This window comes from Mugil cephalus, chromosome 18, assembly GCF_022458985.1.
Source record: "Mugil cephalus isolate CIBA_MC_2020 chromosome 18, CIBA_Mcephalus_1.1, whole genome shotgun sequence".
Classification (NCBI taxonomy): domain Eukaryota; kingdom Metazoa; phylum Chordata; class Actinopteri; order Mugiliformes; family Mugilidae; genus Mugil; species Mugil cephalus.
In genome coordinates this window covers 5639840-5665682 of record NC_061787.1, presented here as the reverse complement: position 1 = coordinate 5665682, position 25843 = coordinate 5639840, and the positions used below count along the sequence as shown (strand labels likewise).

General features: G+C 41.3%; 2 protein-coding genes across 3 annotated transcripts; one reads left to right on the top strand and one right to left on the bottom strand.

The window, feature by feature from the left end:
- Window positions 1-1165: 1165 nt before the first annotated feature.
- On the bottom strand, window positions 1166-8813 carry tram1 (translocation associated membrane protein 1). Its single transcript, XM_047568474.1, has 11 exons — window positions 8499-8813; window positions 7152-7215; window positions 6101-6222; window positions 5891-6007; window positions 5752-5810; window positions 5575-5659; window positions 5304-5374; window positions 5101-5205; window positions 4866-5009; window positions 3367-3518; window positions 1166-2694 (listed from the first exon to the last, which is right to left on the bottom strand). Exons 1-11 carry the CDS (start codon window positions 8619-8621, stop codon window positions 2624-2626), a joined length of 1113 nt encoding a protein of 370 aa, XP_047424430.1. The 5' UTR covers window positions 8622-8813; the 3' UTR covers window positions 1166-2623.
- A 2506-nt stretch (window positions 8814-11319) lies between these two features.
- Window positions 11320-15715, top strand: xkr9 (XK, Kell blood group complex subunit-related family, member 9). Of its 2 annotated transcripts, none has more exons than XM_047568414.1 (4): window positions 11320-11457; window positions 12994-13412; window positions 13679-13884; window positions 13971-15715. In XM_047568414.1, the coding sequence occupies exons 2-4, from the start codon at window positions 13093-13095 to the stop codon at window positions 14615-14617; spliced, it is 1173 nt and encodes a 390-aa protein (XP_047424370.1). In that variant the 5' UTR covers window positions 11320-11457; window positions 12994-13092; the 3' UTR covers window positions 14618-15715. The 2 variants fall into 2 exon arrangements, with proteins under 2 accessions (XP_047424370.1, XP_047424371.1); XM_047568415.1 differs by lacking the exon at window positions 11320-11457 and adding an exon at window positions 12348-12465.
- Window positions 15716-25843: the final 10128 nt, after the last annotated feature.

The window sequence follows — 25843 nt, the reverse complement described above, 5'->3', positions numbered from 1 at the left end:
CTTTTTTTTTGTTTTTTTTTGAGAAATAGGAGGAAAATGTGTCAAATGCCATGCTTTGGCTATATTGCAAATAAGCGTGTCCTACTTGTTTGTTTAGCCACATTGATTTACTGTCTGGTCAACTCTCCGTGGGTCAAACTAACACGCAGGCGTTTTCTCTCGGTTAAAAGTTGTGCTGCAGCGCCGCCGTGTGGCGGACAGTGGGAACGTGTCATACGAGTGCAAAGAAGAGTTATTTCTATTTGTGCATGCGCACTTTTATAAATGGGGTGATGCACTGTGTGTGATATGGGTTTGTATTTTTTTTGTTTGTTGTTGTTTTATAAAAGTACTTAGCATGTGGCATAAAGCATAGATTTATTACATTTTTCTTCATATTTCAAGAAAATATTGTCCATCTTACATTATTGACCAACCACTTTAAAACTCGCCAAAGCTTGAAATGTTTCCCTCCTGTGTGGAGGAAGCTTGTAACCATCAACAGGGGAGTGTGCAGAGGAAGTATAAGTACTCGGGTCTACAGTTGGAACACAAAGTGGGCTGCTTGTCTGCAACACAGGCTCAGTATGCAAAAAAGGTCAAAGCCGTCTTTATTTCCTCTGAAAGGGATTTGATTCATTTGCACATTAAAATGTTGTCCTTGTTTTTATGGGGACAAGGCTTCATGATATCCTCAAGAACAGCTATTTTAACACACACACACACACACGAAAAAAGAAAAAAAATGCACCCTTTTCGTAAATTCTCAAAGAATCTAAAAAATATAGAGTTAACATCTGCGGTGTTATGGGTCAAATATGACCTGCCAAGAATATGGCCATGGAACATAGAAACATGTTTTAGCTTTTTTTTTTTTTTTTTTATGAAAGCGAGTGGTATATTTAAAGATAAAAGGTCTATTGGGCCAAAAAACATAACATTGCATACAATTCTTACATGGATATGAATGCATAAAACATTAAATATGAAGTGAAAAGTAATACTGGATGATAAACATTGGGATTTTTTGGACCATTTTGGGCTATTAACTATTCTCATCCTTCACTTGATGTTGTGATTTCATCGTTTTCAACTCTGCCTTTGCATTAAAATAGAGTTTTATAGTTTGGTACACACTGTGGACTTTGATTGTGATATACAGTAAGATAATCACTGCAGTGAAATGAACATTTTAAGACTTTTATTACTTTCCAGAATAAATCCTCAGGGCATTGAAAAAAACACATACTGCTGCAGGCATCATGGACTCACGAGTATGTACCTCAAAATTTGAATGGTTACCTACAACAGGTGAACGCGATTGGCCGCTACTCCGCAGCTTGGCATGTACAGTATCAACAGTCGGACTCATCCAGCACAGTCAACAGAGGGCAGCGAGCTAAAACAGCCAAACCAAAATGAAGTTCATTCACAGCGGCTCTGCGCTTCTTTAACAAATCATTCTGGTGGACATTTTCTGAAGGTAGGCAAAAAAAACAAAACAAAAAAAAAAAGGCCAAACAAATACAGCGGCACTCCCAATTTCAGTCAAACAACGCTGAACAACACGAAAGGGGGAATGTTTTGTCGGATTCCATCTCTTACAAAAGTCACATCATCCGAAACTAAAACATGATCTGTGTTTATTCATTATAGATGCAATAGATTTGGTATAAATTCCTGGCAGGATGCTGCCTGATACTACAGAGCTGGTCTGATGACTAAATGCTACATCAGGTTACTACGTCTCTACTGGCAGTCTAACGCAATACTGCTCAGTGAATGTTACAACATCACAGCCTGACGTCTCTTGTTTTTTTTTTTCCTCGGTTGCGTCTGTACAGTCTTATTACATAAGTGAGAGAATATTATCAACAGCTACTTCCATAGTTTCGCTTGATGTCCCTCTGTAGCAGCAGAGCGAGCACTGTCAATGTATTGCTGTGTGAGTGTATAAGAGTATTTAGCGAGAGGCCAGTTGTATTTTAAGGATGGAAATTGGCAAGATTTTTTTTTTTTTTTTTTTTGCAACCTTGACTCACGCGGAAAAACAAGAGACATTACAAGGTAAGTCACAAACTCCATATAACGTCTACAAAACTGGAGTCAGCGGCAAATAGGAGGAGCTAGTAGTAGTTATAAATACAAGGGAAAAAAAAGAGGAGGGGAGGAAGAAAAAAAAAATAAAGACAAGCTGCGATACACAGGTTTTAGAAAAAGCATGAAATATGAAATTACCCTGAACTGGGATTAAACACTGAAGTGATCATTCCTGAAATTTCAGAATTACACACTTTGTACAAAACAATCCGCATCAATAGGCACTTCTTAAATACTTTTTTTTCCTTTTCTTTTTTTTTGTTTGTTTTTTTTTTTTTTTTAAATTTCATATAGAGTTTATTTCTTAATTGGTTTTCTTTTGAAATGGCACAGCAGGGCAAAGATTGAGAAAACGAAGGCGCTTTGGACGACTGGCGGCGAGCGAAGCTGAATGGCCCTTGAAGTCCAGCTCTGAGGTCAGTCCTGCGTGGGGGGGGGGGCTGCGCTGGAAATCGTTGTAGTATCTGTTGTTGCGTGTTGGTGGCCACAAAAGGTGTCGAGGGGGGACATGTTTCTCTGATAGGAAGGACTGAGGGGAATGTTCTTACGAGGACTTCTCCTTTCTTGCTCTTGGTGAATCGGCTCCGTGAGAGTTCACTCCATTAACTCCGTTGGCTAAAAACCAAAGGGCACAATCCCAGTTAGCCACATTTAAAACAAGCAGGTAAACATGGTAATTAATTATTTAACACCATTTTATGAGAAGAGATAAATGTTTATCTAGTATGCCAACAAATATGCAACCTTACATGTATTATGATGCATTTTAAAAGTCCCTATGAATCAATTTTGATGTTTAAGTGCTATACAAGTATGCAATGTACACCGATCAGGCAACAGTTTTTGTGTATGTGTCTGTGCATCCTGCTGTGTGTCATTGCTATGGGGTGGGGGGGTCTGGTCTGGTCTGGTCTGGTCTGGTGCTACATGACTAAGTAACGTCCACAAAAATAAATGCCAGATCCAAAGGTTTCCCAGCAGAACATTTTATTGTCACAAGACGGTTTAAAATGTTATTTACTACACCCATTTAGTGGTCATAATATTGTGGCTGATCGGTGTGCATGTCTGTATCTGGCCCAACATTTACAAAAGAAAAAAAAAAAAGCAGTTCATTGATATTCTTAGTGATATTTTAGAGTTTGTCATTTCCTCTAAAATCATTGATCAAAATGTCGATGACTCATCCCGCTCTTGGGGGCGTGGGCTAATTATGCGTCTAAATTATGACTTTGCTAAACGCCTCACAGTAAAATGACACGCACCGAACGCCTTTTTAACCCTCACCTTTGTCTTTCTTTGATCTGCTCTTGGAAGGAGCCTGTTTCTTTTTCAAGGTCTGCGTCTGGCCGTGCTCTCTCCACCGGCGCAGCTGAAAGTTGATAAATTTCCACATCATAAAGGCCTGTGTGAGGCAGATGGCGGCCAGGACGGTTACCCTGATGAAAGGATGAAAACAAAGACGTGAGCATCAAACGGAGACACCGGTAAACTTAAACTTGGTAATTGCAATTTTGAAGTTTTGCCTGAGGTGATAAAAGTAATAAACAGCTTAGTAAGAGAAACAAAGGAAGAGCCTTGCATCATCTCAGCACATACTGTGGTTGTATTTGATGCAAATTTACTGAACTTGGTTGTCACTTCCTCTTCTATGGTGCAGATCTTCCTGCATGATTGTCAAATCTCCGTTTATTATATAATTTAACATAAGTTTTAGAACGCTCCAATATGTCATCGTTTTTTTGTTTTTTTATTGAAATGTATGCAGTTTAATGTCTCATTCTAATCTGAAATGAAAGCACAGACCAAATAAATAACTGAACTTTGCTTCCACTCTCTGTCCAGTTCATCACAGACCAGCTCCATGGGGTTAAAGTCTAGAGACTGGGCCACGGTCCAATTCATGTGTTCAAGCTTTCCATCTTGTTTTTATCCTGAGGTAGTTCTGGTACAGCTTGGACTAAAGTTTTGGGTCATTATCTTGCTGTAGGATGAAACTCTGACCAACTATACCAAAGAAAAACTGATGCTGTTCTAAAAACTTTAGACCGCTAGTGTATGTGTGGGCGTGGTTTGCAGATCTTTATATCAGTGTGGTTAAGAAAGGAATATCTCAAAAGATGCAGCAGACCTGGCAATTCGGCAAAACACATTTCATGACCTAGTGACATTTTTTTTTTCTTTATATTTTAAAAGGTTCATCAGTTGGTAAAGATCGACAGATATATCGGCCGATATATCTATCGTTTTTTTTATTGGTATCAGTATCGGCCGTTACATATATACACACATACATATGTATTTTTTATTTATTTTATTTTTTCTCCTCCTGGTAATATTTACAGACAGGCGCATCCACGGGCAGCACTGTGCTGCAGGAGATGCTGAGGACCCGTACAGCCCATACATTGCCTCTCCCCCACTAGCAGAGTGCGTGCAGCTAGAAGCTGGAAAATGCTCATCAAGTCTTATAAAAATAAGACTTGGAAAGTAAAATGTTTTTTTGGCTATTTTTTTTATTTATTTATTTTTTTTAGCAACTTTTACTATTGTTGTTAAGAAGGACTACAGGCGAAAGCAGACTCCAGCACTTAGCTGCGATGTCCATTAAGATAACAAGGGGAAAAAAAAAAAACGTAATTCTACTAATTACTAATTAATTAATTACTTTCAAGTAATAAATGGAGTGAAAATAATCAGTATTGGCTCGGTATTGGTATCGGCCCTAAAAAATCCATATCGGTCGATCTCTAGTCGGTACCATTTCTCTCCTTAGACATACTCACCTAACAAAGACAACATTAAAGTTTCCTGCAGCCAAATCAAAGCCTTGACTCTCAGCTGTGGAGAGGCCAAAGCCCACGGTGAGGACAGACAGGGACAGGGTGAGCAGCCGCCCAAGGACGAACAAGACGGCCCATATGGTGAAGCTGTGAGACAAGAGGAATGGCCGTGAGGACGCGTTTAAGACTTTAAACCGTCAGCCAGTCTCAACCTGAAATCTTTCAACGTCGGACTCACCCCGTTTGCCTGTTCTCGTTGCTGAAGTAGACCAGGCGGGAAACGTGGAACAGAAGCTCGACGAAGTAGTGCAGCACTAGCAGGACCAGGCCCAGGCGATTCAGACTAAAAAACAAACAAACAAAAATTAAAAAAAAAAACTGTACAAACACGAATTCCACAAAATGACGCCCATTCAGGATTTCAAAAGCGACGGCTCTTACTTGAGAATGTAGGCGCCAGCAATGTGGACCAGATACAGGAAGATGTACACAAGCTGGCGTGGGATATCCTCCTAAACAGCAAACACACAATGGGCGAGAGGCTGAAACATATTTACAGCAACGCGGCTGCGCACGTTTACTCGAGCGAGAGGACCTGTGACACAATGCTACACAGCACAGGAAGTCAAACAGGAAGTAGAGACGGTGCAAACAGAAGCTACGCTACGTCATTACATCCCAGAAAAGATGGTTCCGCCAAACACGCACTTACCTTCTTTGTCTTTTGGAAATACATTTCAGGGAGAGCATGTAACCAGTAGCCCATCTGACAAATGTAGTAGAATTTCATCTGGAATCTGAAGGGAAAAAAAAAAAAAATAATTAAGATTTTCTGTTATTCAGAGCCACATATGAAGCTGTAATAAATGAACAAAGCGTCAACACTTACGGCATCAGTGTATGTGGATAATCCTCCCACAGCTTGACCGGATTGGACAGGAGGTTTTCCTAAGAAGAAATGCGCATTTAAGTAAGTTTTCGGGGTCTAACAAGCAAGTAAACGAATGTCTTCTCGCCGTCGTACGTACCGAAAGCAGGATGCTAGCGCCCCAGCCGAAGGAGAACAGGTAGAAGGCGCTGAGCTGGCCCGACTCATTGAACTTGCTGTGCTTGGTTTTGGAAAAGTGCTTCTTCCTGTTGATTTTCTGCGAACAACGAACGACAAACATTCAACGACGGCGCGCGACAGCGACCCCCTTTCGCGTAAACCCCAAGCGCGCGCCTCCCCCCCCACTTACGTCGAGCACGTACTCCTGGATGATGGCGTGCATGATGATGGCCACCAGCATGTAGAAGAAGACGGTTGCCAGGTCCTTGATGCCGTGGTGGAAGTGGTTCACCGCCGTCTCCTCCGGGGCTTCTGCGGAACATGCAAGTCACGGGCACTCATCAGAATCTGCTTTTATCTCGTGCCGCAGATGTCCGAGATGTCTGGGGCACCTCGGTCACACGGCCTTTTGATGCCTAACGTGATCAGCCGAAGCCGTCTGATTCAGTTCAGTCATGTTGTTCACAAGTTTAATCACTTTAATTCCTGAGGTGAGGTGCTCGCATTAGTGAGTCTGACAGTGTGGCGAGTCACAGCCTGTATTAACACACTTAGACACTCTTCTGTCTTTCTAAAGTTACTTTTTTTTATATATACACAGCTTCCAACTCATAGATATTCTGAGGAACAGAAAATGGCAAAATGTAAAGACTGTTCCCAGTAAATAGTTGGTAAAAGCCTATTTTATTGAGCCAATCGATTCATTGGCATTATTGATATTAGTTTGAGTCCAGTCAGTGTAGAGAGATTTGGGTACTGCATCTTATTTGTCTTATTAGGTAAAAGCTGTAAATAAGTTACAGGGTAAAGTAAGTGGTGAGGTCTCACAGATAAGAGCTGAGCCTCACGGCGTGAGTAAGTCCCGAGGTTGTGCATTTTTTTTTTTTTTTTTTTTCCCACTACAACGGTATCTGAAGTTGGCAAAAGAATCGTTAACCTTCAAAAGGACTTGAATTGGGAGGCCTACATTACACCTCAGCCCAAATTCGCCCGGCTCAACCTTGCCACAAGAGAACTTTATAAATCAGGCGTACTAAATTTAGCCGCACAAGGGGGAAAAAAAAAAGAGAGAGAGAGAGAGCTCTCAAATGGGTTTTTGTAAGGCCACGCAAGTACCGCTCCAGAATCCAAATGAGAGGCCAGAAAAGACAGAGGGAGACGCTGCATTATTCTCTAAAGCCAAAAAACAACAAAAAAAGAAAGATTCATCTGTTCTATCCACATGCCAATATTTGACTTACCAGTTGATGATATGGTGACATTGTACTGGACAGTTATGAAAAGCACTGCAAACTTTGAGGTGACCTGAAGATTGGGGGGAAAAAAAGATGTATTAGGAAATTAATCACATAACCATATCTGACACTTTTTATTTTACTATAAACAGTTTACAAAGGTTTATGTACTTGGATGTGAACAATGGTGTAAAAGACAGTATATACAAGATGCAACTTTTATAATACTATTAAATTTAACTGAATAACTAAATTTAAATTGAATATATTTGCAGTGGAAAGTGCATGCAAATACGGTGCATCAAATCAACCACACCAAAAATAAGATGTAGCCGGAAGTTGGATAGTCCGCTTCACAGCAAAAGAGCTACGTGGGAAATAAGTTACCATCCAACTCAAGGAAAAAGGCGCTAGAGTAGCGTTTAGAGTTTAATTCTAAACCGAAAATGATATTTATCAAATAATAGCCGCAGCTATTAGACTGCAATGTACTCGTTTGGACAAGTGACGAATGACGGGACTTTTAATTTGAAAAACAAACGCAAACAGGAAGCGGCGTCGATCGTGTCCAGCTTGACACGAGCCGCGCTGATTTTCACCGAGGATGAAACGAATCAACGTGTCATTTAGAGCAGACACGCCAGCGTGTGGTTTATAAAAAGCGTATTGGCTGCGAGCCAGCTGCGTCTCTTTCGATTTGAAACGCTCTTTAAATAATAAAAATAATAATAATAAAAAAAAATAGACAACTTCCAGTTTAGCTGCAGCCGGGTTTCGATGATGACAGCAACCTTCTCAATCGCTGTATGATTGCCACGTAACACATCTTTGCATACGCTCAAAGTGTTGCAGAACACTGTGGCCACGGAGACTGATGCCGTGTTGCACACTCGCACGGTTTTGCGACGTTTCCGCAAACGCGATCCCACACAAATAACTTTTAAAGTGTCTCTTTTTAACACTCAAACAAGGCCTGTTGACTTGAGAGTCGTTCGAGATATCGATTTCCACCAGATGGAGTGTTGCCACTAGTTCACACGTCGCTCCCACTCGGACATAAACACCGAGTCTTATTTAAAAAAAAAAAAAAAAAAAAAAAAAAAACTAATTTGCACTCGACTCGGCTCGAGTAAGTTGCGTGGGTTAAATCGAGCCACGGCGTACGGGAAACTTTCGATCACGAGAGGAAGTCGTGGGAAGAACAGATCAGACAGCCATGTCAGCTTCCAGGAGAACAGATTGGGCATTCTCTCCGCCGATGGTCCCCCCCCCCACCACACGCTGTACCTGCAGAACACCTCAATAACCCCCCTCATCCCCCCCATAATAAACCCATTCAACATGTGGACTTACCTCGAACATCAGCCCGAGCAGGAACACCATAGCAACACAGGAAACAATATCTGCATGGTTCTGGATGACAAACTCATGGCTGAGAATCGGCGGATTCTTGTTGGTCTTTTTTCGGATCCCCATGTCGACGCGTTTCGGGAGACGTGTGCTCTTTTGTTGTTGCGCGGCGCAGATGCGGTCTTGTTTTCTTACCGGGTAGTGAGGAATTCTTCAGCAAAGAAACGCTCCGAGCTCCCTCTCCCCTGCTTCCTATATCCACAGGGCCAGGCAGCAGAAATTGAATGGCGTGTCACTCTTCTGAGAGTGGGAGGGTTCACGGAGGAGAGCTGCCGCTGCGTCTGTCTGACCAACGAGAGTCTTTACGCACAAGAGGGAAACAGCTGGCGCTCTCTGCCGCTGCCTAGAGGTTCGGAGTGCAAGGATGGCTGGCTGCTATTTTCTGTCTTAGCTGGGGCCACATCTGAGGTTCTCATTTGATATTTTGGGGATACCAGTGATGTTCGATAACTCCGATTCCTTTAAGACCGGTATCGCCGACACCGGTCCGATACCGATACTTTGTGTAAACCTTAAAAAAAAAGAAAGTAGTGAATTTCAAATTGTCTTCATATACAATACAAGACATCAGAGTAATTTCTTTATTTATTTTAAACTCTGAAGTATTGAGGTAGTGACTTCATTAATATACGGTCGAGCTAATACAACAACAGAAAAAACAGAGGACACAATCATACAAAATAAGTGAAAATGCTTTTTCAAACACTTAACAAAAGAAATAAGTGAAATAACAATTAAAATACCATTAAAATAAATTATTGTTTAGCTATTAAGAACTGCTATAAAATGAAAAGTTGCGTCTTAATTCTGACACTGTGCTCTCCTCGTCTGTCCTCCTCGTCATAAATGCCTCGTATTCTGTGTTGCCGTTTAACCGGAGGTATTTCATAAAATTTGTTGTGTTGCCACAACTCAATAATTTAGTTATATTACCTTGAATGACTGATCGATATTTCAGTATAGATCCGTACATTACTGGGAGATACTGCATCAAGCTACAGCCTTAAAAGCTGAAGTGAAAGTCTCCCATAAAGCTGAATTAGCCCTATTAGATTCAACAAACTATGTGGTACCTGGTACCTTAGAATGTCATTAGATATTTTTCTAGTATAGTGCACAATCCTTCTTAAATCAGTGTTTGAAGTATCAATTCTGCAGTTGGGAAAAAAAACACAAGAATTGGCTCACACTCTCATATCCATCTGGTGAATACAAAGACATGCAGCAGCTAGCTGCTGTCAAAAAGAAGTCGAAGTTGTGGTTAATCTGGCCACTACTTTCCTGCTGACTGAGTTTTTAAATTCTCAAGAATTGGTCAAGACTACGTGAGACATAGTCACGCACACAATCGCCTGGTTTAGAAGCTTCGTATTTACTACACTGGTATCGGCCTTCTGATCCAAATGAACACATTTACAAAATGTGCAACTATTCCTTTAATTGAAACACTATAACTGAAGACACTTAGAACTATTAAAGTGCTTTTGAGTTTAAATACCTCTTGATATACTGAATAATATATCTTGCACAATTTTTTTTATATCAATTTTTCAGGCTGGTTATTCTCGGATTATAGGAAAGAACATAATGATATGTAACAGTAGAAAAACAACATTATTTAAAACATTTAATTTAATTTAATTTAAATGGTGTTGGTGTTGAAGCCTCTTGTTAGTTATTCTCCATCTGGATTTGCATTGAGAGCCACCTCAACTTATCTGATTACATATTAAAAAATAAATAAATAAATTATTATAACATTGACACATTATTAAAGTAGACAGCCATAGACATCAGCCTGTCACTGGACGTCACTGGACGTCACTGGCAACGATAGTCTGGTCAAACATGTCCAGCAGCTTCTGGCAGATATTAAATGACCTTAACCTCCTGAGTAAACAGAGTAGACTCTGACCTATTTTCTATACTGAGTCATGTTAACTGACCAGTCCAGTCTGTGATCCAGATGTAAAACCAGGTACTTAGAGGTCTGAATCACCTCTACACACCTTTTTCCCCAACCTTATTTACTGAACATTTTGAACATTCTGGACAGACAGTGTGATATACTATCTAAAATCCTAAAAACAATAATAAATATTAAATAAATGACAAAAAAGTCAATAACCGTCACACACATCACTCTTCCTATAGCAGGGGTCTTCAATGTTTTTCAGGCTAAGGACCACCAAACTGATGGAGAGATTAAGTAGAGACCCCCTACCTACTATATGTGTTCTAGAGCCCAGTGCTATTTATAAATATAAATTATTATTTTAATTTAGAATTCAGTATTAAGCTATTCATGTAATACACAGGTTCAAATATTAATTTTTCTTCAAACATGTTCAACAGTATGATTAATTAAAGAAATTTAAATTTTTTGGGAAAAATTTAATAATATATATAAAAATGTCTAATCAATCAAAGATTTTGCAACCCCTTATTGAAGACCCATGATCTATAGTATATATATATATATATATATATATATATATATATATACTATATATCAAAAAAGGTCCCAAGTGACATGAAATGAATTTGCCAAGCTTTTTAGTTTTTAGTATAAACCTGAGAATCAGCCGCTAATCGTATGGTGTAGTTAATGTGTGAAAAGCATATGACCAAAATGACCACAGTTTAGCACAAGACCAGAACACATGTACAAGATTTGCAGGCGCTGGATTACATGTGCCACAGGTATCACTAAAGAACACGTAACTCCCCTTTGATGGTTACAGGCTGCAGGAGGTGGGGCCTGGACCTTAGGGAATCAACCACCATCTCCTCCATGGTTTTATCTGTATTGATCTGAAGGTAGTTCACTCTGCGACTCTGTGAACAGGTGCTCCAGCGCCGCTGACGATAGCTCCGGACGTGCAGCTCCACAAACTAAAAGGTTTGCTGACTGTTTTTTTTTTCTGCTTATCTTGTAGAGGGTCGCAGGTCGTCAGTCTTGGCCTGACCACACAGTGCCAACCACTGCGCCACTGTGCCATCCCAACATTATTTACATAGTTTCACTTTAACCCTCAGTGGTAAAGGCGAGGTACTACAGGTGAATAGGGTCAAAACTGCACAGAAACGTATGAATTTCAGTAGCAGATTAACCACCTTAAAACGTTTTTTATCCTTTTCTTTTAAAATTTGAGCTTTAAACATGCAAATCAGACGCTATCTTGTAGCTTTTTATACACTTCCTGATCTGCAACGTTGACAGTGGATAAAGCCAGGTTCAAAGTCCTTGTTTCATTTTGATAACGTAATAGATTCAAACGCTATTAGAGAGGAAGTGTGGAAAATGTCTTTTTATCACTCCATACTATAGTGCTCACTATTACACAATTGTGGCTTTTACATGTGAAAGAGAAAAGATTTCAGGCAGACAGTGATACTTTTTTGGAATTGCATGTCTAATTATGCACATTAGATGTTATATATAAATTAAACATGGACTTATTCGTATTCATTTTTAAATAAGAAAAGTGGAATAAAACAAAATATAGGTTTGGACTGTGCCTCCTCCCCTCGGCTAAGTTATTAACACGCTGACTGTAATAAATAAGTTTGCAGGAAAATGACTCGGAAGGGTGTAAACCTTCCCTGTGTGTCCAGTACAAATAAAACAAAAGCCTGTCTTTGCAGGTCATTATTTTCCCTAAGCTAATCACACGTCAGTCTTTAAATTCTATGATGGAAGGCTGAATGTGTCATGGGAGTGTGAACTGAAAGCCAGTCACACCTACGTGTAGTGCACCTGAACCAGTTATGCAATTCCATTTTCCTGGCTACATTAGCTCAGCTTTAGTTGAGGTGGAGCCTGACACAAGTTTCAGGGAAAGAGAAAGGCAACTTGTGTGCGCCTCGGTGACTGTAAACAGCCCTCTGCCGCACTCAGAATATACAGGTGAGCTCGTATAGTGTTCTATTGTGTGTGTTGTTGTAGCTGTGACATTTGTAGGATGACTTGCTGTGTGAAACTGTGTGTAACTTATGGCCGGAAGAGGTCCTATTTAGATTAGTGAATGAGCTCAGAATGGGTTATAAAGCAATTTTGTGAGAATGTATTAGTTTAAAACAAACCGGATTCACAGCATTGAAGTGAAAACGTTTAAAGCTCTATTTGGTATTTGCTCGCCCTTTAAATTTGCCTTCATCGCCACCTTTTTTCCGTCCTGAAAAGACATCGTCTGTCACTGTTGTCGATAACGTCACCGATAATGATGGTTCTGCTGCATATGTGAGCATGCCGACGATCGGGGACTCGATGTAATAAAGTATTTATGACGGAGAACGAAGGGCAGGAGACGATGGTGCAACCGCGGTCGAGCAGCTGTAACTGACGCGTGCAGAGATTAGTCTGACGTTATCTGCAAGAAGATTTCAACAAAATGTGCGTCAAGCCTTTTAAATTCTCTTTTTTCTTTTTTTTCAGGTGCGCCAAAATGTCACGTGGGATTCAGGGAAGTCTCCACAGCTGTATTTCCTCTCCAGAAACTTTGTTATAAAGCGAAGCTACGTTTCCATATTCACCATGAGCGACGCGGACTCAGAACAATACTCAAAACTGCGATGGCTTTTAACTGCTGCCGGGCTCGTCTTGTACGTGGGGGACATGTGGACGGACATCGGAGTGGGGCTGAAATATTTCCAGGAGGAACAATACGTGTGGAGTGGGCTGACTCTGATGTTTGTACTGTCTGGGCTGTTTGTGACTCAGATCTTCAGCTGCGTCTGGTACTGGGAGGACATGAATGACCCTTTGCTAAACCCAGAGGGGAAACTCACCATATTAGGCTTGTCAAAACGTGGCCTTGCTGTCCTGCATGTGTTCGGCATGGGCATCTTCACCAGGTATGCAGTGAAAAGAAAAAAGAAAAATCCAAAGAACTTTCAGCAGGAAAGCTCAACGTAGCTACAAGGAAGGAGTGCCTGCATGTTCTGACTCAAAACGTGCAGACGTGCTAATCATGAACGGTGGCATCTTGGAATGTGTAAACCGGAACAACCGCATTCAAGCTGCAGTGTGCTGTGTGTTATTATTAAGGAAAGGCTGCAGAAATGACTTAATTAGCATGCAGTGTTTGACTTTATTGTCCCTGTGTTTGTCCCGTTGCTAGGTATTATGACCTGTTGACAAAAGGCTACAGATTTGTTTGGTCAAGAAGCGATTCCTGTAAAACGGAGAAGATGGGACACAAGCTGTTCTGCATGGCCGCAGACCTGAGCATGCTCAAACTGTTCGAGTCCTTCCTGGAGAGTGTCCCCCAGCTCCTTTTGCAGCTGTACGTGCTACTCAGCCACGACGAGTTCTCGTGCATACAGTGTAAGTAGACGCAGCAGGTGAGAGACACTTTCTCAGTCCGTGAACTCACGGGAGCGTTACTCAGACCACCTGTCCTCCTCTTTCAGATTTATCCGTGACCTTCTCCTTCTTCAATGCTTCCTGGGCGCTGGTGGACTATCGCCGCTGCCTGCGCAGATCTCTCCCCCACGTGAAAGAGATGCCCTCTGGCTTCCCGACAGCGGTCTACCTCCTCTACAAACTTTGCAGCATTACCAGCCACCTCCTCAGCTACAGCTTCCTCCTCATACTGAGCTTATACACGACCGTAGGCCTCACCGTCATCTGGCTGGGGGCGACGATATGGACGCATTTGATTCCAACCAATTTCTGCTCGTCCAGATTACTTGAACTCCTCTACCGGGCAGTCACGGGAGTCATCTTCATATTCACCTTCTTCAACGTAAAAGGACAGGACACTAAAATACCCATGACCATCTATTATATTTTCTACTGCGTCGTGAACGCTGCGTCTCTGGTGCTGGTGGTGTTCTTAAAGCCGGAGCTGCTGTTGAGCACATTCGCACTGGTATCCTGCGGTTTAATCATCGGCAGCACGCTGCTGGGGATGTTGTGCCTCGTGTCGTACTACCTCTGCCTGCACGAAGGAGGGTACAAGCTCGAGGAGGACGAGATGGACGGTCCGGTTCTAAAAGTCAGCAACAAGAGTAGCAATGTTTTTTCAACACGAGTGAAGATTTTATACACTCTCTAAGACTGGCTACAGCGAGAGGACGGAGAAACACGCGCGTTGGGAATCGGAAACTACGAGAGGCCGTACACGTACGTGAAATGCTGTTTTCACATTATGTCACTGTGTGTGCTGCTGTTTGTTGTCCATGCTCAACTGTAACGTGGGGAATGTGTTTTTATTGCACTTGATGTGAAGGGAGAGCTTCACGACTATAACTTACTTAAAATACATATTTATTCTTAACTTATTTATACTTGTAATTTGTAATTTGTTCTATTCTATAAATCTATTGTTTATGCGTCTTAAGGCCAAGACATAATAATGGTAAAATAATAATAATACTTCTAGATGAAGTATTATGTGATATTCAAAGAGAAACTTTTCACGACTATTCAAAGATTCAAATTCACTTCTCATGTTTGTTTATGGCTTGAAGCTCTTTCTAGCATCACAGCTAAAAGCAGCTCTTCTAGTTTCCCTCTTTGAATAACTATTACGAATTGCTACCCCTAGTGCTGGTACTAAGAGTTACTTCATTTCCTACAGGCGCAGAAGGTATATGCTAGCTGGCCGTGTGCAAGGTTTTTATTTCAGACACAAGTGACGCAAGGCTACGTTAAAACTGGTCTTTGTTGGCAGTAGTTCTCCCTAGTGTATAGCTAGGAAAGCTACTGCACGAGGTTAATGCTTCAGTTAGCATTCTATTATGCTAATTAAAGCTTGCAAGTGCATATGCAAATTTCATGTGCGTACTGATGATGTGAAGATAGCCCTCTTCAGACCTTACTGCACACCGCTCCATACAGCACGCTTGTGGTGCAGTTACAGTAAAGAAAAAATGAAAAAACTTATTTTTTTTGAATACTTCCAAGGTGTACAAGTGCAAGTCAAACGTTTCTATGTAGTGTTGAGGATTTTTATGTTTAAATTTGTTTGCAAAGTTATCCAGGTCTTAGTTGAGCCTTCACTTCCTGGTTCTGGAGGCACTAGAGTGACTGTGTTTGTATGTGTTTAAGCTAGTTAGTTAGCTAGCTTTTGAATATTATTAGCGTGTTTTATTGATGTGATTGTCTCGTTGTCTGTTATTTCAAATTAAAAATAAGTGATATTCAAAGAGAATCTTCATTTGCAAAGTCTTCTTAATGTGTTCATACAAAGACAATGACAGTCCAATTTAATTTTCCTTGACTTTTTGAAAAACTACATTGTCAGTCTCAGTCACATTTGGGGGTGAAGAGACAGTTTAATGAAGCATGTAGTGCACATACTCACCACAGGATGGCGCCATTATCCAGCTTGACTTTTCAAAGTTTATGAATTGGACCAAAAGGCTCTGGGCCTCATTACCTCCATTTTTTTTAATCACTCTATTTATTTTGCCTCAACATGTCCAGTTCCCCACTTAGACAGAATGTCATAATACTTTATTGATTTATGTGAATTCGTATTTATTCGCACGTCCTTTCCTGTCTCCTTTCACGCGCCCGCAGATATTTCTCCAGCCTGACGGTGATGAAAAACTTCAATAAAGGCGCTTAACCTATCCCCGCAGATAAATTAACAGATTCAATACTCTTCGAGCTCTTGCTCGATGACAGTCCAGCAGGTTTGAATGTAGTTCCTCCCATTCAAAGTGGATTTCCTACCACCTCAGTCATCTCACTGACCTGGAATTATACTATAAATATCAGCTACTACTGTAATCTTTCTCCTACTAATCCTTACAAACTGAAAGGTGGTAACTAAACATTTACCCCCCTCCTTCTCCTCGGAAATGATGGAGACAAGGGTCATGGATGAGCTAACTAGAAATAACAAACCGGTACTAATTTTGTTTTGACTACCATGAAAATATTGGGGCGAGTCGAGCCGGAGAGCCGCGGACGCTGTTTCTTCCTGGCTGTGGGAGAAGGAGGTGGTGGGGGGGGGAGGTGAGGAGGGGAGGGAGGGAGGGAGGGAGGGTGTGAGCTCACCTGGGAGGAACGCTGACAAACCGCAGGGTCCAGAGAGCACGACGGTTGCTGGCGCTCAAATAAGCGCGGCCTGTTTTATTTTATTTTTTCTCTCTCCCCCCCTTCCTTTATTTCAGCCAGAGCTTTCTGACTTGTTTACTCCGAGAGGCCACTTTAACTTTCATCTGTCAGTTGCGCTCCGTCAGAAGCACTCCATAAAATGACAAATTTAGGCGAGGAACTTTAGTTGGAGAGGAAATAAATCACTGTCAGGCAGTTTACCACACAGAATTCGGATTTTTGCAGAGCTGCAGTGGGTGAACGATATCACTCCTCTGTATTTCTTCTTCTTCTTCAGTCTATAAAAGGGTATGCACGTGACGCCAAGTGAAGTCGCCATGGTTACGGCCACTCAGTGGCAAAAAAGTGACAGTTGAACACGGAGATTAGCAGCATTAGCTTCAATCATAGGCTTTAACAGCGTCTAAATTGTAACTGGGCAAGAGCTGTTGTGTGATTGACTGAACCGACAGATTTGAAAAACAGTCGGAGATATATTTTTACAGATATCTCCGACTGCCAAAGAAAAGAGAAGTAAATGGATCGCTGCATTACTAAGAAACACACTGAATCCAGGCACCGAAACCTGGTGTTGTGGTTCACATTCGCTGTCAGGTAATATTAATTTATGCTGTATTTTTTTAGGGAGTCGTACCTTAAGTTACTTCTTAAGTTACGTTCTGGAGGGCTGTCAGATAAGTGTGTCGATGTTGTTGTTTTGGCGTAGCTACGGCCGACAGTAACTATTTCAGTTCCAACAATAAGAGAATCTCCTCGTCATCCTTTTAACAGACGCTACAGTAATGTATGGGTAATGTAGAGCTCTTAGCATCTTTTATTTAGCTACATTTATCATAACTGAAATGAACTAAAACTAACTCAAACTGAGGCTAATCCACTTTTCCAAATCCATACTAGTTCGTATGGATCATCGTCGAGCCCAGTTTTACTTTATTTGATCTGATAATCCACATTTTTCCCGGTCTCTCTGTATTTACTGATATATTTCACTGTTTCTTTGCCACTCAGGATACGTGGCCTCAGGCGTCAGTGAGGTCAACGCATACCCTCTATTGAATTATTTTACTTCATGCATGTTAAGATAATGTAAAAAAAAAATGCAATTAGAAACAATCGTAATGTAAATAGTATAATAAAGATGATAATTCTAACCTTGGGGACCAAACTGAGGTATGTGCACCTGCAGGAAGGACTATTCATTAAGACGAAGAAAAAATTGTCATTTCTTACGTTGAAAATGATTTATTTCCCTTTCTGCCGTCTACTGTGTATTTCCTTGGGTTCTGTGGTCTGATGCAATGTAAACCAGCTAAGGGGACTTTTGGCTGCAGTCCGGAGTAGTCTCACCCTCTCGTTCGTCCTTTGCTTTTGTCAAACTGCACATATTTCTGGCTGTGACTCACCACCGATAGCGCTGCCAGGGACCAGTCACAAGCCATTGGGATGAAACATGTGGAGTAAAGCGTTACCCTCCCTCTCTCTAGGAGAAAACAAGCAGAGAGAACTCTGGCGTTGACAGCCTCTCTGTAATTTCCACTTCTGGCACCGAGATCTTAATACCCAGTAATCTCTCACCCCCATCTCACTGAAATGCACCTCCAGAAAAGCTTGAGAGCTCCGTGAGGATCTGAGAACCTACGGTCGAATCAAAGATGATGATACGTGACAGCGCAAGATGAATCTCTACAGCTCTACAGGTTCTCATTATGCCCAGAGACAGAGCTTAAACTTTGACCACTGAGTGGATCTTGTTGGGGGGAGAAAAAAAAACCCCAACGGGACAAATGTACGAACACAGGGATTGGTAAGCTAACACTTGGCATCGCTGTCAGCAGCTCAGTTTTGTCTGACTGAATGGCACTCAAGAGTCTACATAAACAGCCTTGACCACTGACCTCTCCGTAACCACCACTAGACTTCTCACCAAACCTTATCTTTTTGTTTTCCATCACCACATCCTGTAACAGCCGGTCAGGAGGGGGACATTCCTGGCGTATACCATCCCCACAATTTGTACAGACACAATAAACCCGGGGAAGCAGGCTGTTTTTCATTAGGGCTTCAAAGTCCATATAAACCATGATTAATGAAGCCCTGAGATGCTGTATGTCTTTAATTATTATGACTTGACTGCTGCACCAGCGCCTCAGATGCATTAACAATGTTGGCGATCTGTACATGTCTGCCTGGCTCATTCTGACATGGCAGCTTCGCCTCATTCTTGGAGAATTCCCCGAATGTGGAGGAGGGTATGATGAGGGGAGTGATAGAAACCCCTAAACCCTCTTTTCTTTTTTTTTCTTTTTTTTCCTTTTCTTGCAGTGGCACAGAATTTTCTTTAATCACTGTACATGCGCACTTACAAATTCGTTCAGGCAGTGACAGATTGGAGAGCAGGCTGAGGATAATTACATGCAGTGGGCGAGTGTGTGATCAGAGCGTTACCCAGAGGTTTCTGTAAATAAAGTTCTCATGCAATGAATAAGGATTTTGTGTAGTGCATTACGCCAGGTACAATAGCCCAGCCATTGTTACTATTTGGATTTCTGTTCCAGAGTTGTTGTGGGTGTAGTACGACGATAAGTGTGACGTTGAAGTCAATCTAGATGATGTCAGTTGTTAATCTGACACAAGGCACCAATTTACCTGCAGTAACTATTCACATACTACAGAATTGAGTAGATACTGATTAAAATTCTCTGAGTACCTTTTCCTTTAATTGGAAATGTATCACGTAAAAAAAAGAACAAGAAGAAGAATCCAATAATATATACCTGTGGGCCTACACCACCATCAGATTTAATTAGAACGTGAGGCAGTTCAGCATGTTCAGGTTAGCCAAACAATGCACAAGTATAAAAACCAAAGTCAACAAGCCTGACAATTGTTTACTTTCATTCACTTCTTGGGTAATGGCTTGTAGCTCTTTATAGCCTTCCAGCTAACAGCAGCTCTTCTGGTTTCCTCGTTTGAATAACTATTACAAATGCCTCTAGTGCCTCAAGTGGCCACTCCATGAACTGCAGCTTTTTGCACATGAGCTTCATCGGTCAGACATGGAGGTTGCTACCTGACTTACGGCCAATGTTTCGTTTGCACATCAAGAATTTTAAGCACTTGACTTCTCATTAAAAGCAGCAATATTTTTAGTTACTTACTTCACATGTGATTTGGTGTAACAAACAAGAACGTGTTAGCCAGGCTAAGGTGACTTCTCAAGGGAATGGCTGTCATTTTAACAGTGATGGCACAATAGGACAACTCAGGGCACCACTTTACTCATTCAGATTGTTCACAGATTTAGCTTCTGAACAGTGAATGAAACAAAATTATTACACTGTTTGCAATAGCTCTATGTAGAGCTGGTCAATGCAGTGAGGGGAAAAGGCTTCACAGTTTTTAGGACCCTTGTTAGCCCAGATGACACCAGGGCACAGCCTTTCACTGATGCTCTACCGCTTGGTGTTTACTGCCATTTTGGACCAACAAGTCTTGTTGTTGCAGCAACACCTCACGCTACCAGATTCCCCCAGCTGGTCCGCTGAGTCAACCTGGAACGTATTTGGACTGCGCATGGTAATAAACGATTGCATGATATTGATCTAATTTATTACTACACCAGCAGATCACTCTAACCCCCTTTTTTCTACTCTTCAGATGTGAGTCATCTTAAAAAAAGACTTCAAAGAATCGCTGGAGACGCGAAACAAAGTGCACTCTGCGTCTCGTCCAGGCAGCAGGGCCTAAGAAAGAAACAAAGAGCAAAGAGGAAGCTAATTTGTGTAATCCTCATTTAGCGCAGGAGGTTTATGTTTCACAGCCATGGACAATCAGAGAGCACTAACATAATGGTGCTACCCATCCCAGCCCTCACACACAGTCAGACACACAGATAGAAAACAGAAGCCATATTTGTGTTGGGCACACTCCCACAGCACACAGGATGATGGATTATCGAGTGTTCCTGTTTATTTATGCTGAGCCGGGTTGAGGAGTAAGGGCAAAGACCTCATGCATACAGCCTATGTATGGCAAATACAATCAGCCATAAAAAAAAAAAAAAAAAAAGGTTGCATATTATGAATGAGCAATGGGTTCACGCATACATACACACATGGAAAGTACCGTGCTGCAATCATCCGCCTACACACACACACGTATTTTTTTTTGCAGGGGAAGCTTGTCTTGATTAACCTGGCCAGGGGAACCTGACATGTTTTTCCTTTTACGTCATGGCTTGTTCCCTGAGTGGCTCAGTGGAAGCCATCAATTCTAGTTTGTCTGTAGTTTGTCTGTTTGAATTTTTTGCTAATCTGGATTATTCATTGATGCCCCGCTGGCCTCGTTCAGGAAGTGCTGAGTGATGACCGCTGTGGTGTTTTTTCACTCAGACATCATACATCACCTTTTTCCTCCATCAACAAATCTGTATCAATCAGTCGGGCCGCTTTCCTTTCCTCCAGATGTAAAATGTTTTATAGATTTCCTCCTGATTAGTGCCTTATCCAACAGAGAAACCAAAACAATACGGGAGAGTCCTCGGAGAAGAAAACGATTATCAGGAAGATCCATGGAAGTAGTAAGGAGGTGCACAAAGCATTTGGGACTTTGTGGCTACGGGGGGACAAATGTTTTTCTCTCATACGGCTTCACTCTGAGCTGCGTACACCACGGCTTATCACCCCTTTGGCAATTTTCTTTTTTCGTCCACTATCAGAAAATCCATAGATCTTGAGTGGAGGAAAAGATGCTATGCCTGATTATAACAAGAGGTCAGGTCTTTGATGCCGCTATGGTGAAATTTGTTATACGTTAAGCCAGTGCTAATGTGATTATGGACATTGATCCATTAAATCTACTGTAAAAACGCAGCCCGCACTAGTTTTGAACTCGATACCGAGAAGAAATGTGAGAGGTGAAACATTAAAGACGCTTTGATGTAATATTTAACCCATCTGCAGCCAACAGGGGGGGTGGGGGGGTGACCATAAAACGCATTTCGGGCCAGCGCAAGAGGGACAAGTCGGTGTGAGAAATGGGATGTGTGATTTTCTCTCTGGTCTCTTGCAGTGCCATTGCAATGTGTGCATGAAAAGGGGCAACTGCCTGTCGTGATTACCCCGGAGGACGTTTCATCAGGGCAATAAAATCAGGTTGTGTGTGGCTGGAATATAGACTGTGGAACTCCCCCACCTACACGGGATCAGACCGAGTCTCAGCCCGCCAACCCATACCTCTTCTGCCACGGCCAATAATGGTAACACAAAGTTTGGCTTACCAGTGAGAGGGAAGAACACTGAATAAATACACAAAATGCTGCTCCACTGTTGTTGCATACAGACAAAATATACTTTAAGCATAGAGCTACATTTTAATGATGAAGATGAATGATGATATTTAAACTGCTTACAACACATTGAAGTTATTGCTGTTTTCTTTTGTGTCTGTTTTTATGGATTTTGAATAAATATTACATGACCTTCGTAAATATACAATAATGGCCTTAAGTTTTATCTTCGTATTAATATAATTTTCATATTTAGTTTAAAGAGATAATTTAAGTTGTTGTCACATTTTAAGCTAATTAGTTTTGAATTTGCTTTATGATTAGACTTAATCAGTTCCCTATTTTTGTTTACATGCAACGAGCAACTGAATACAACATTTCTTATTTAATTTACTGACAATAAATAGTGACAAAATTAATTTTATCTGTAGCTAGTGTAATCTCATTTGCTTTTAAACTTTCTTCTTTTTTCTATGTAAGAATTTCAAAAGTAAATTTCAAGCTAGTCAGTTTGCTTTGGCTGTAAAGTTAGTTGTATTTTCTGTGGTAAGGAGTGTAAAAAAAACAAAAAAAAGTACACAGCATAACAATAATACGTCAATTTAACCACATGAAAGCTCACAAATTCCCCTAGAGCCAAAATGCTAGCGTCCTAAGCTAACTGGCTTCATAAGACATTTTTCCCTCTCAGTTACAATTAAAAATGTCTCATTTTGTTATGAGCAACAAGCAACTAAGCACAAATATTTTAATATTGTCGATGCACTGATGATAACTAGTGAAAAATACACTGTTTTATCCGTAGCTTAGCCTGGTAGCTTAGGCTGGTCGCTTAGCCTGCTAGCTGAGACGTTCTATGCTAGCTGGCTTTAAGAGACTTCTTTCCCCCTCTCAATTACAATTAAAAATGTCTCATTTTGCTATGAGCAACAAGCAACTAAGCACAAATATTTTAATATTGTCGATGCACTGATGATAACTAGTGAAAAATAAACCGTTTTATCCGTAGCTTAGCCTGTTAGCTTAAACGACATAACACTCCCGTCTCAGCTGTTCAGTTAGCTGCATTTTCTGTGCCAAATGAGTGCGGTGGTAGGTTTCAGAGATTACCAAAATGGTGTTTTAATGGCATCAAATAGTATATGGTAAAGAGGAAAAATCAGACTGTGGTTTTAATTTCCCAACAGACCATTTTGCTGCTGCTTATAGTCTAGACATCACAATAACAATGTCATTTGTAACTGAAGTCTGCAGCTATCTCTTTACACAAACATGAGGAAATTATTGAATTTATTGTGGGTGTAGCATTTTTTTTTAACTAATTTTTTCCCTCCCAAAGTCTGTATTTTCCCCCTTTTCAACTGAAATTGGCATCAGTTAATCAGTATATTCCATAGCTATTGTTGGATATCGCCACTGTATGAGGCAGTTTTTATGATTTATATGATTTCCTAACTTTTGTAAGCACCAAATCAACCTCATAACATAGAAGTTTAAATTACTGTCTGTAACCTTGTTTAATTTGTAAACTGTGGCCGTACTACGATTTGATTTGGAAGTTTGTAAAGTCATTTGAGATTATTTTATTAATATATTAATAATCTAACTTTATGCATTGTAACTCTAATGATATTTCAGTCTATTTTTGTCGTATATGTGAACTGGACTGTTGGCATTTTATAAAGTATATTCACACAGACCTTACTCTGACCTCTAGAAGACAGGAGTGGGCTCAGGTGAATGCTTTTCATTTGGGTGTCAAAAAGCTATCAGTATGGCATCTCACTGGGATGTCCACAGTGCAAGGCCTTTCGGTCTGGCCCATAATGCAACAAAGGTGTGGTGACTGAGTAATCTCCTTAAACAGGCTCCCTGGCAAAGCCACGGGTTCACTCCTGGGCCCCAGAGCCTCTACCAGAGGAAACTGCCCCCCCCCCAACTTCAGATCCCAACTCAGATAAAACGCACTGGTGACATCACCGTCTCCCCCTCCGCCCCCCCCTCCTCGTTTTAAAATACATCCCAGTGGTCTTCCCTTATTAGCATGTGCAGTGTAGCGGGCAGTGAGAATAATAATGTGTTCCCTCTCTCACACTGACTGAACTATTCGAGTTGAAACCACAAAGCCTCGGGCAGCGGCCAAGCTAAATAACAGTCAGAGGGAAGATGGTCAAAGCATCACAATTAGTGGCAGTTTGTTTTATATGCTGCCCATGCCAACGGGAGCACAGACAGACTGTAATTTTGCGCCGTAGATGCTCGAGAGTTTCTGTCGCTGGAGGAATCCGTGGAAAAGCCTGCGAACGTTTCAGATACGGGAGTGCGGTCGGAGGTGATGCTCGGCTGACCTGAGGAGTGGAAATGATACGAGGGCTGCTGCACAAAGAGCCGCTGAGCAGAGTTTTTATCGAGAGATTGCCTGAAGTTCAGGGTACATGCAAAAGAGCGAGCAAGCAAGAATGAATGAAGCGCCTTGTTCTTAATGGGGCAGCGGAGAACTAAAACAAACACTCCCCTGCGTCAGAATATTAGCGAGTTATTCTGTGATAGGGGCACTAACTTTGACGTAATTATTATTGATTATTTTATGGAGCAAAAATATAGTTTATGCCACCCAAGGGTCCTGTTCAGGCGAGGCTCAATACCAGAGAGGGCTTTGAGTTCATGCAGACACATGGGACCCCCTCCCCAACAAATGCATGCGTGCACACACACACACACACACGGTTTCAGCATTATTATAAAGCTCTGTTCAGGATTTCTGGCTTGTGTACAGTATTTTGCTTACAAGGCCTTTTGCAGCTTTCTTTACCCACGGGGTGAGGCAAGGCCGGTCGATGCAGATCGTAGACGCAAAAATAAAGATTAAGTTACCGAGAATATAACGTGACTCTGTGCAGACTCGTCATATTAATTCTTGTGGTGTTTTTTTCATACACAAAGTTGTGCACATTAGCCCTCACAGGAGTTACGTTCTGTATTAGATACTGACTGAAAACGGCCTTAAGTAAGAGCAAAAAGCAAGATGAACATCTAATCAAAAAAAAATAAAAATAAAAAATCTTATGTTGATGTTAAGACCCACAATAATATACTTAATATAATGCTTCATCAGGCTCATTATGCAACGTCATATCAAAAGTGTTTTCACAACTTTTTGGGTATAGAAACAGGTGATTTTAAAATGTATAAAATGCAGATAATACAGATCTTCCTCTTCTTCTGGCCTGCTCTTATTTCTGTGGGTTAATAGGTGTGATTTTGAATCCTCTACACGTGCAATTAAGACGCTATTTATGTGTGGCATCGACACTGCATGCCCGTCCCTTACCTGAAATCTGTCCAGTAGGTGGCGGTATATATGCACGAAAGTCTTCCCCCACCTTGGAGGTTTACGGCCTCGGCCTCTTCCAGGGCGTCCAGTCTGAGCCGAGGCCAGCAGTCAGGGACAGGGTTGGGGGGTGAAGGTGGAGGTGGAGGGAGGAGGAGGGGGGGACACCTGATCGGCCTCATTGAACCTCATAACCACTTCGCACTAATTAGCCGAGAGGCCGGCGCTCCAGTCGGTCTCAAGCAAACTGTCCTCTCCTTAATTAGGTCCACCTTTCAGCGCCTCTTTAGGACAATAAGCCCGCAACCCGGCGCTTCCTCCATGGCCACTTAAAAACGTCACATTTGCACGAATTAAATAATATCGTCATTTGAAGGAAAAATTTGTAAGAATAAAAACAAAAACAACATAAAATAAAATATATTTTTAATGATGATAATAATAATTCATATCATTATAGGAGTCTCGTAATTATTGCGTGACCCCATTAAGGCTGCTAAACGTATCTAGATTAGCTTCGTTATTTTAACTACAGCAGTGTTAGATTAGATTCACCTTTATTGTCAATATGCATGTACAAGTACATAGCAACGAAA

Bases quoted from the DNA above. Each gene is read 5' to 3' on its own strand.
- tram1 (XM_047568474.1), bottom strand. From the start codon at position 8,621: ATGGGGATCCGAAAAAAGACCAACAAGAATCCGCCGATTCTCAGCCAT. The intron at 6,223-7,151 runs GTAAGTCAAATA...CATGTTCCGCAG, and splicing joins TGTCACCATATCATCAACTG to AAGCCCCGGAGGAGACGGCG. The intron at 5,660-5,751 runs GTAAGTGTTGAC...TTTTCCCTTCAG, and splicing joins TATCCACATACACTGATGCC to ATTCCAGATGAAATTCTACT.
- xkr9 (XM_047568414.1), top strand. From the start codon at position 13,093: ATGAGCGACGCGGACTCAGAACAATACTCAAAACTGCGATGGCTTTTA. The intron at 13,413-13,678 runs GTATGCAGTGAA...TCCCGTTGCTAG, and splicing joins GGCATGGGCATCTTCACCAG to GTATTATGACCTGTTGACAA. The intron at 13,885-13,970 runs GTAAGTAGACGC...CTCCTCTTTCAG, and splicing joins CGAGTTCTCGTGCATACAGT to ATTTATCCGTGACCTTCTCC.